Source organism: Nanorana parkeri, unplaced genomic scaffold (assembly GCF_000935625.1).
Source record: "Nanorana parkeri isolate BGI_ZX_2015 unplaced genomic scaffold, ASM93562v1 scaffold1829, whole genome shotgun sequence".
Lineage (NCBI taxonomy): Eukaryota > Metazoa > Chordata > Amphibia > Anura > Dicroglossidae > Nanorana > Nanorana parkeri.
In genome coordinates this window covers 113,188-123,682 of record NW_017308097.1, presented here as the reverse complement: position 1 = coordinate 123,682, position 10,495 = coordinate 113,188, and the positions used below count along the sequence as shown (strand labels likewise).

The following is a 10,495-nucleotide window of genomic DNA, read 5'->3' as shown; positions in this document are numbered from 1 at the left end:
CTCCTTTAAATTTTACTTGCTCATATTCATAGTCATTTCTAAAAATAAGAACACTGGGCATGATAGGGATTTAGCTAGCAGGGCAATCAGGTTGGCAAAACAAATACTCAGAAGAAATAATTATTCATCATTTAGGCAGTGTTTCCTGAATCAATTTGAATCAATATTTTCATGTTTGTTTAAGCTGTACCTTTTGGTTAACCTAAGATTGTCCGGAATGTGTGCTAGATTTAAAGTATTCAGCCATGTGAATAACCGACCTGAAGTGAAGTGAGCCAAACGTTGTTCGGCTATTCACTTCAGGTTTGTAGGGCTGATATCAGCCGTACACAGACTGAAATCAGCCGTACAGCGGCTTGCTGCGGCTGGCTTCGGGTTGGCCGAACATGCTCAGCATGTTCGGCCGACCCGAAGTGCAGAAGGAGTTCGACTCAGCCGATCCAAAATGTATTTGCTGAGCAGCCTACTCGCTGCTGTTCTCATAGATGCCAAACAGCAGTGATTGAATAGCTGAATGCCGCCAAGTAACTAGGGGACGCTGAACTGTCAGTACTATGAGAGCTCAGCAGAGTTGGCTTTCATATCACCTCCGGCTCTGCTAAGCTCTCATTGTAATGCAGGGGGAGAGAGCACCCCCTGAAATGATGGCAGATAGCAGAGGAAGCAATAGCTTCTTTGCTATCTGCAAGGTTTTTTATAGTATTCTGACAGCTGCTGCCGTTAGAATAAAAAAAATAAGCATAGGATTGCATAGCTAGATTCCTATTGGCTATTTCAATTTGCAATATCCAATAGCAAGCTGGCTATTGCACCCACCCTCTGCTGCTGTCAATCACTAGAAGAGGACCTGATGGAGAACTTCAGGACCCTTCTGCTGATTGACAGGAGCAGTGGGCGGGTGCAATAGCTAGTTTGCTATTGCAAAGTGAAATAGCCAATAGGAATGTAGCTATGCATTCCTATGCTGGTTTTTTTTTCTGACTGACGACGGCTGGCAGCTTCGATATCAGAAGAAAAAAAACCAAAACAACAGAGCAGGGAAAGGTTTACTCTGCTCGATCACGCAGAGTAAATCTTTTCCGGACAAAGTGTTTCTCTCCCGGGCGGCCGGGAGCCGCTATCTAATAGCGGGAGACTCCAGGAGTGTACGGGAGAGTAATGAAAGATCAATGTCCCTGGTTACCTGGTAACCAGGGGACGCTGATCTGTCTCTGCAAGTGGCCGGAACCAGCCGTGAGATGACGGCTGGTTCCGCCCAGCTGTCAGTAGCAGGCTGTCGGCCGGCCAATGGCCAGCCGTTTAGCCAGCTTTGCCTTTCACCTCGGCTCAGTCGCGCCAAGGCATATGCCTTCGGCTTGAATGAGCCGCTCGGCCGACTGCGGGAGCTGTAGGGGCTATAGTGAATAGACCGTACAGCAGCCCTTCGGTTCTACTGAACCAAAAGGGTCCTGGGGCCGAAGCTAGCCGAAGGATCAGCCGAAGCTGCGGATGGGTCCTTCGGCAGCTTTGTGAATAGAATAGGGGTTAAATATTTATGTATTCTAAGCAGTACATATCTTTAAATATCCTTCACTGACTGCTGTAGCTGCAGAGACTGTGGAGTAATTAATCGTGAAAGTTCACAGCACAGTCATTCAAGTTTGGCCTCAGCATTCTGATTTTTCCCCTCTTCCTTTGTGCCTGTTCTCTGTTTGCCTTACACATTGATCAGCTGCTAAATGGCTGTTGGGAGGGGACAGTAAAGCAAGCTAGTGAGAGGAAATGAAAGTGAAAAAATTTTTTCTGTAAAGTTTGCGTATTAATAAATCCACATTAATTTCAGCTACAGAGGTCAGTGCGGGGTTGTTTTAAAATGTATTTGCTTGTTGAGAATATGTAAATATTTAAATTTACATAACCTGGCCTCTGTTCTACCATACAGGGAATCTCCTTATGTTGACTACAAAACACTATTGGCAACTCATTATATTAACTGCTAATACCAAGTAAAATATGATTTCAAAAGATAAACATTTTGTCAAATGTTATTTAAACCTCCATATTTTCATTGCTTTGCTAAATGTGCAATTCGAATAAAGAAAACATATTTCAAATTGCAACACACTATCTCATTAATAGCTAACCATTGCCGCAGAATATGTAAGCATTCAACAATTACATTTTTTAAAGATATATTTTTCTTGATTAAAAAAAATACATATTACTGGTTTATTTTAGCACAGTTGCAGATAGTTACAGTTAATGTATTGATATAATTTACTTTCGTATGCTACAAATTAAATTTCCTGTGTATTATCTTTTACTTAGTATTCATAACATTTGGCTTTTGTGCCAATGTTCACAATATGTATTTATTTAATCGCTTTCTAATGCCTCTTTTATGTTTGATTTAAAACATTTTCATGGACAATTCACACTGCTGACCTGCTGTGGCAAGGGAAGATGTTTCTTGATTATAGACTTATCGTACAACAATGAAGAGGTAAAATGGAATATGAAGAAACATCATGTTATTTTAGAAGTGTGTCACTTCCTTTAGTAATCACACAGATGACCTTGAAGCCACAGCAGAAATTTTGCAGATCATCATGTTTAAGTTATTAACAACAGTCAATGAATTGCAGTAAAATATACATGGTATGGTAAATATTAACAGTAATATAATATTCCAACATATTCTGCAGATCTACATAAACTGAAATAAATATTTCACATGCAAAAATAGATGATTCTTACTGTTAAATGGTCAGGCTATTTAAATGTGATGTGTCCACTATGGGTATGGGCACGTTAAATAACCATCCAGCTTATTGCATATCACGTATAGCCAAAACCTATTTATTTGGATAGAGAATGGAAGGGTTAAAACTAGGCTTTATTTGCTGTAAAACAAAAAATAGACAGCGCTCTATCCTAGTGCAAATCGTTTTTTGTTTTAAATAAAAAGGAGTAAAATTGATCTGACATAAAAAAACTACTCATATTGTGATGAACAAATCATTGGTAAACAGATGCCCAAAGACAATCAAAGTGCTCATGCGTTTTGGGGGAGCTTCCCCCTTCGTCAGAGATGAAAGGGGGAGCTCCCCCGAAATGTATAACAATAATAAGGTAACAATAATAAGGATAGACAGAGAGGGTTAATCTACCTAGCAGAGATAAATACTGCAATGAATGCACGTAAAGTACATCTTGTGTAGAGCTGCACAATCCTGGCAGTTCTCAGCAAAATGTAATCAAGGCAGGTGTGCTTATAATGACTGCAGAGGTTGGTGCTCTTCTACAATACTGTAGAAGGAAGTCGCCAGCACTCCAAGCATGTTTTTGTAAAATTTATTTTCAACAAATACTATCACAAAGGTCAAACAGCCAACATTTAAGGGCCTCCCAGGGTCCCCTTCCTTAGGGCGTGACAATTATCACACGGAGCAGTAACCCCAGTAACTGTGATCCCCAAAACTCAGTGATATAACGATGTCATAATCCCTCATAAATTAGTGAAATATTACAAAGGATATGATAGCATACAATTTACAGTGAGCTAAAGCACCCATATAAAAATAAAAATGACCATCTATCACACCCTGTGTATGTTTTTGCTGCACAAAGGTTACAACAAACTCAAGTAAAATGCAGACATTTTTTCTACTTGTATTTAAATTACATATAAGGCTTTTTAATATGCATATGAAACAGCACAACATGTTAATACCTGCCCTGACGTCTGCTTTATACCAACTAACTTATCTTGTTGTCAGTTAAGAACAATTCATGAACAAAACATGCTTCAGTTACCAACAAGCATTTAGCAAGCTTTAGCTTGGCTAAAAAGCTTGTTAATTCAAATATGCTTCAAACAGTCATTCATAGGACTTAAACATGCAGCACAACAATTCCCCAGCATTCATACCAGATAGCCAGCAAAAAAACAAAAACTAAGTATTTACTGTTTCAACAATTTGCATTAAAAACAGATGGTTATAGGACATAGGATTAAAACATGCAGTGCAAGAACTCCTCAGCATTCATACCAGATATCCAGCAAAAAAACTAATTATTTACAACCAGATGGTTTTGTTGCATATATTTGCAAATGACTGAAGGGAAGCTATTCCTGCTTAAAGGTGCCCTGGATGTATTTACTGCTATACTGTGTATGTCCCAAGACAGAAGCTCTGTTAGACTAGAGTTAGTGACCACACTTCACAAAGGGCCCTTGACAAGGCATTGTGGCTTCCACATATACATATGTATTTGGTATAAGTCCTGGGAAAGTATGTGTATTGTTTTTATGAAATGCACTTTCCATGTGCATTTCCCTTTAAAAAGATAGTTATAAATTGTCTGGAGTGGTTGCTACTTTTGTTAAAATTAAAATATGGCCACTTGTACTGTGCTTAAATTCTACAGCTAGCAACCAAACACAGCTACTATGCAATGCACAAGGCTCATAAATTAAACATAACTTCCTTTTATTTCCCTGATTGAGCCAAATCTTCCTTCGTTTTTGTGTCTCACATACGTCCCTCCAAGACATTGCAGCTAACAGTAGGAGGTTTTCAGCAACAGAAGCAGTGCTGTCAATCCAGAAAGCAGAGGCCAGGACTAGGTATGGCCTGGTGCTGACTGATGAGCTGCAGACTTTTGAATCAGAAGTGACAATGCTGATAGCCATGGCCCATGAAATATTTATCATACCACTGTAGTGCAATCAAGCAGAGCCTACATGAGAGAGGCAACTCTGCTCTGGAATCAGAAGCAGTGCAGAATCGTCTCAACACCATCACAGAAAGTTGCATTCGGTGAAATTCACTGGGAGGTTCAGGTATTTGTGGGACTTTGCAAGGGGATTTTTTTTACTGTAAATCACATGCAACTGAAAGCAAATGAGTGCACATAAAACCAAAACCAATAGGAACATTCATATAGTTATAGAGTTACATAGTATTTGAGGTTGAATAAAGACAGGTCCAATGAGCTCAACCTATGGGAGCGTGTGTGTGTGTGTGTATGTGTGTGTCTGTGTTTACCAGTCATTAAAAGTACCTGTACCCCTGTATGTTATGTTCTCTGAGGAAAGCATTCAAATGATTCTTGAACAAATCAATACTCTCTATTCAAGATACACAGAAAAGAATATGTAACCTGTTAATGAACTGCACTTAGAGAAAAAAAACTGCTCCTAACAACATTTTTGTTAATGGTTAAGGTATTTAAATGCATATTTAAGATGTATCTCCTGAGATTAGTGTCACTTTAAATTCAGTTTTTATACCATTAATCTCATTCTACTTTACAAATGGCAGCTGTAAGGGGGGGGGGAGGTGTCTTTAGAGGAGAACTATGGGGTTAAGGCTTTTCCCCATAGTTCTCCTTAGGGTAACGGGAGGACACAAACTAGCGTCCTCCCGTCACCCTAAGCTCAGTATACCGCGAGCTACAGCGGTATACTGAGACGCCACAGCTGAAGAGGATCCCGACAATTATGTCTGGATCTGCCCAGCTACGTGAGTGACAGCTGGCTCTGCCTATCTAGAGGCAGAGCCAGCTGTACCAGCCCCCTCCCCCGTCCGATCCGCCAGCACTGGCGGATCGGAGCTGCAAGGGGGGAATCCAGCCCCTACCCTGTCACAGCAGAGAGCTGTGACAGGATCGAGAGGTGAGCGAACGCCGGTATGTGTTCGGTCACTTCTCGATCTACTGAGCCGACCTGTGACAGTCTCATTGTCACAGGTCGGCTAGAACTAGGAGGTGAGTGAAAAGCACTCACCTCATAGTTTTCCTTTAAGGAATCCTTTGGTGTTAGCTGCAGTGATATTTTGTAGTGCCCCTGGACAGCGCAGCCAGACTCATCTAGCTCTATCAAAATCCACTAGCTAACCAACATGCTAAAAAGACAAAACAAAACACTCTTAAAGTGACCCTGCAACATAAGATACCATATACTTACCTTTCCAGTGACCCATGTCTTAAAACTCAACTGCATTTTAGATACCCAGCTGCTGGAGGTATTTGACACTTCCAAGTGTGTTAAATACCTGCTGTTCCACCATGTGCTGTGGTTATGTCCCGCCAGCTCCTATGTCACTACAGGACATACCAGCCATTGGGCAGGACCACAGTGCCTGGCAAGGGTGCAAGTATTCTACATGCGCGAAAGTGTTGAATAACTGCAGTGGCACAGATCTGCTATGTGGGGGAACTTAAGGACATAGGCCACTGGGAAGGTAGGTGCACAGCCTTACTTATGCTTAGACTTTGCAGTGGCAGGGTCATTTTAAACAGGGTCAGGGTAAGTAAATAATAATATAGTTCCCTCTCTCCCAGGATCCCCTGCTGAACTGAAAGCAGGAGAAAGGGGACTATTTTACCATTAATTATTGGCTGCCGCAGCTCGCCGGTGTTTCATTGCGGCAGCCGATAAGTCTTAGTGCCAGCCTGCACATTGCTGTCTCAGCGCTGTGGATATCAATCCATCCCAGCGTGCGGATTGATATCAGGAGGGGGAGAAGTGCGCCCTCCCTGAGCTGGGGAGCTGGAACAGGTGAAGGCACCATTGTTCTACTACCAGTAGATGAAAGACAGTAAGAAGCCATCTTGAATTTTTTTAAATAATTAACCTAATTATTGGCTATTCATTCTTAATAGTAATCTCACCCCAGGCAGCAGTATTAATCTACCCCTAGGGTAGCAATAATAACTTATTATTGCTGTGGGGAAGGGGGGTGATTATTATTGCTGCGTGGGGGTTATTTCTTAATATTTCTTGATTATTAATAATATTTCCCCTCCAGAAATAATAATCTTCCCCCAAGGTAGCAATAATAAATTATTATTGCTGCGGGAAAGGTGGAGTCATTATTGCTGCCTGGGGGTTATGCTTTAATAACTCTTGATAATTACTATAATTTCCTCCAGGCAGCAATAATAATTACCCCCCAGCAATGATAATCTCCCTCCCAAGGCAGTGTTATTGTGGTACCGTGCGTTGTGTTGCGGTCAAACTCATTGTGGCCTGGAGATGCGTTTAGGGCGCCATTGAAATGACTGTAACAAATTGTCGGTGTGTTGTGTGGTAACATGCAGTAATCACATGATTAACACGGGGGGGGGGGCTGTCTGGAGGGAAGGGGCCCTTCATGGTTTCTTGCACCGGAGCCCTGAGGTTTCTAGTTATGCCTATGCATGCATGTAAGTTTTGTCTTATTTTAAAAGTGTGTGCCAGGCATTCCTAAATCCACTTTTTTTGTTCTAGTTTACCAGAAAGTACATCAACCTAAACATTGATTCTCCTTCTGACCTTCCAGGTTGCTCTGGCTAGAAGACAGCTTAGCGTGTGTTCATAGCTAATATGGCTCTTTACAAAATTGGTGACCAAATATAGGTAGAAAGAAGAAAACATGATCGCAATCTTATAGAGTCTCATCGGCTTAGTTCAAATGAACACTTTAAGTAGACTTTTAGATGTTAGCACAATGACAGTCCTTTTCTAGACACCATTAACAGTTCGTTCACTTGAATTGTCTGGAGCTGCTCTTTTGGTAGAATTTATCAATAGCAGTAGCTATAATTAAATGTAAATAACAGAAAATCACATATATTCATATTGCTTATGAAATGTACAAATATTTAAAAAAAGTTAAATTACTTGCATAGATGGAACATATTTCTGTGCTGACATGAAAGAATAGGATACAAATAGACTGTAATACGGTAGTAAACACATATGTTGGTTGGGAAAGGGAGTGTAGAAAGTAATTGGTTTCTTTTACTAGAGTATTAAATGTTCACTTAGCTTAGTGAATAAAGCACAGCTGTAGTCACATTAATCATACAATATTGTGTAAGGCAAATCCAAATTTTCTCTTTTTTTCATTCCTATGTTTATGATTAGACAAAGTATACATTGCTTCACTTTAGTCAGCTAAGTGAACCTAAGCTGCTTCTTTATTAAATTAACCCCATAATTAATAGCACCAAAGTGCACTTTTTCAAGTTGTTGTGGATTACATATATTTTTAAGTAAACTGATAAAATGTCTGCTTGGCTGTGCAATTATGCAGAACACAATATATATATATATCTATATGTATATTAGATGTGTGATAGAGTACTGTCATTTTTGTAATGAAATTGAAAATGTTGCAGAAAATAATGTGTCCGCATTTTAAAATTTCTCAACATCAACTGGTAGAACAGAGCTGTATATATACACAAGTAAAAATAAATAGACTGGACCTGAATTATTTGAAGTATACAATAAGTAGAGCTCTGGGTGTTATAAGCTACGTACCAATGCTTACACTGTGAGAGGCATTGGCCATTTCAGTGTAATAATGCACAAAGATTGGCGAAAGGGGAGAAAGGATGGGAGGGAGCTGTTCTTCAGCACTCTACTGCTATGGAAAGAAGCAGAGAGCTCGACAGATCAGAAATTCAGCTTGAAGCTTCTCTCTGTTCAGCGTTTCAGCTCCTTTCTGCTTAATGCAGCCACAAGACATCTGCAGTCAGAAAGAAATACAAATAAGTGATACTGAAGACAAGCATTAAGGTAAGAACATTTCAGTTGACTGCCTAATTATGACTGGTTGCACCTAGCTTAAATTAATATTTGTAGAGCATAGCAGGATTCCAAACTCATTTTAACTAAACATACATACTTTTGTATTTTAAATGTTGGAGTAGTTGGTCTACATGGTTCTAAGTTGTTCTGCATAGTCACAATGATTGTATTCACTTTATAATAGTGTCATAAGATTTGCATGATTGCATTACTATATTTAGAGGACATCACAGATGAATGATGAGCATACATATTTTCTTGAACAGAAGTTATTATATAGTTGTATGTTAATGCTTAATTGTAAACAAACACAAGTCATGTTGATTTTTTTTTTTGTTTGATAGATGGAAAACATATCTGTGGATCTTTTATCTAATTTCACCAGAAGGTCAGAGTGGCTGAATGGATCGATCCCTCAAGTCATTCCTAACTTTTATCTGGCATTGCCTATCATCTATTCCATAATTTGTGCAGTTGGATTAACTGGAAACACAGCTGTCATCTATGTTATCCTGAAGGCTCCCAAAATGAAATCTGTCACCAACATGTTCATCCTGAACTTGGCTATTGCTGATGAACTCTTTACATTGGTGCTGCCCATTAATATCGTTGATTATTTACTTCTGCAGTGGCCCTTTGGAGAATTTATGTGTAAGCTGATTATTTCCATCGATGAGTACAATACATTTTCCAGCATCTATTTCCTAACCATCATGAGCATTGACAGATACCTTGTGGTTGTGGCAACTGTAGAATCTAAAAAACTCTCCTATCGCACCTATAGGGCTGCCAAGATAGTCAGCCTGTGTGTTTGGAGCTTTGTGACCATAATCATTTTGCCATTTGTTGTTTTTGCCAAGATTCACCAAGAGCATGGTCGATTGCAGTGTCTGTTTGTTTTTCCTAATCCTGAGGGCTTGTGGTGGCAGATGAGCAGGATCTATACTCTCATAATGGGCTTTGCCATCCCTGTGTCTACAATTTGCATTTTATATTCCATGATGCTTTACAAATTAAGAAAGATGCGTCTGAACAGCAATGCAAAAGCTTTAGACAAAGCCAAGAAAAAAGTGACATTCATGGTTGTCATCATTTTAGCTGTTTGCTTGTTCTGTTGGACTCCGTATCATCTCAGCACTGTGGTGGCCTTAACCACTGATATTCCACAGACTCCATTTGTAATAGGGATTTCCTTGTTTATCACTAGCCTGAGCTATGCCAACAGCTGCCTCAATCCATTCCTGTATGCTTTCCTAGATGACAATTTTAGGAAAAGCTTTAAAAAACTAGTAGAGTGCAAGTCATCATAAATGATTAAATAAACCTTAAAGCAGGGTTTAGCAAACAGGTGAGTATCCAGCTGTTGAGCAATGAAATATCCCAGCATGCCTTGTATGTCAGTTGCTGAAACATTTAGACTCTCATTTGCATGAGGGTTATCCATGATCAAACTCCTCCTAGCAAGGCATGCCCAGTCCTTTTGCCAAGCCCTGTCAGGCACATCATGTTGAGGCTTGTCAAGTCTCAACAGCTAGAGGGCTGCAATACATTAAACCATGCCTATAGATGGCAAAGCATGCTGGGACATGTAGTTGTTCAACAGTTGCAAATGGTTCATGCATTTGGCATGCTTTTGAACTTATTCAGTAAGGCAGTGTAGAGAGGTATGGTGAGGCGCAATCTGTGTAATTCTTATTATACAAAAAGATTGTCGTTTACTTTCAAAATAATTAAAGGTATGGATTACCACATTTCTTCTTGCCTGCCTTATCAAATAAGCACATGTATATTTATTTGTGTCTCTAAATTGAGATTATGCAAATACAGAGGCTGATTTATGAATGTCACAGCATAAGAAAAACAGAGTTTGTGCAAAGGAAACCAATCAAAAACTAGCTTTCATTCAGATTGATGGCTGTAGGAGGCACCAAG

The 10,495-nt window shown here is 39.8% G+C and overlaps 1 protein-coding gene across 1 annotated transcript; it reads left to right on the top strand.

Moving 5' to 3' along the window:
- Window positions 1-8,453: 8,453 nt before the first annotated feature.
- Window positions 8,454-10,012, top strand: LOC108799832 (neuropeptides B/W receptor type 1-like). The gene is made up of 2 exons (XM_018571758.1): window positions 8,454-8,551; window positions 8,908-10,012. The coding sequence occupies exon 2, from the start codon at window positions 8,908-8,910 to the stop codon at window positions 9,871-9,873; it is 966 nt and encodes a 321-aa protein (XP_018427260.1). The 5' UTR covers window positions 8,454-8,551; the 3' UTR covers window positions 9,874-10,012.
- The last annotated feature ends 483 nt before the right edge of the window (window positions 10,013-10,495 follow it).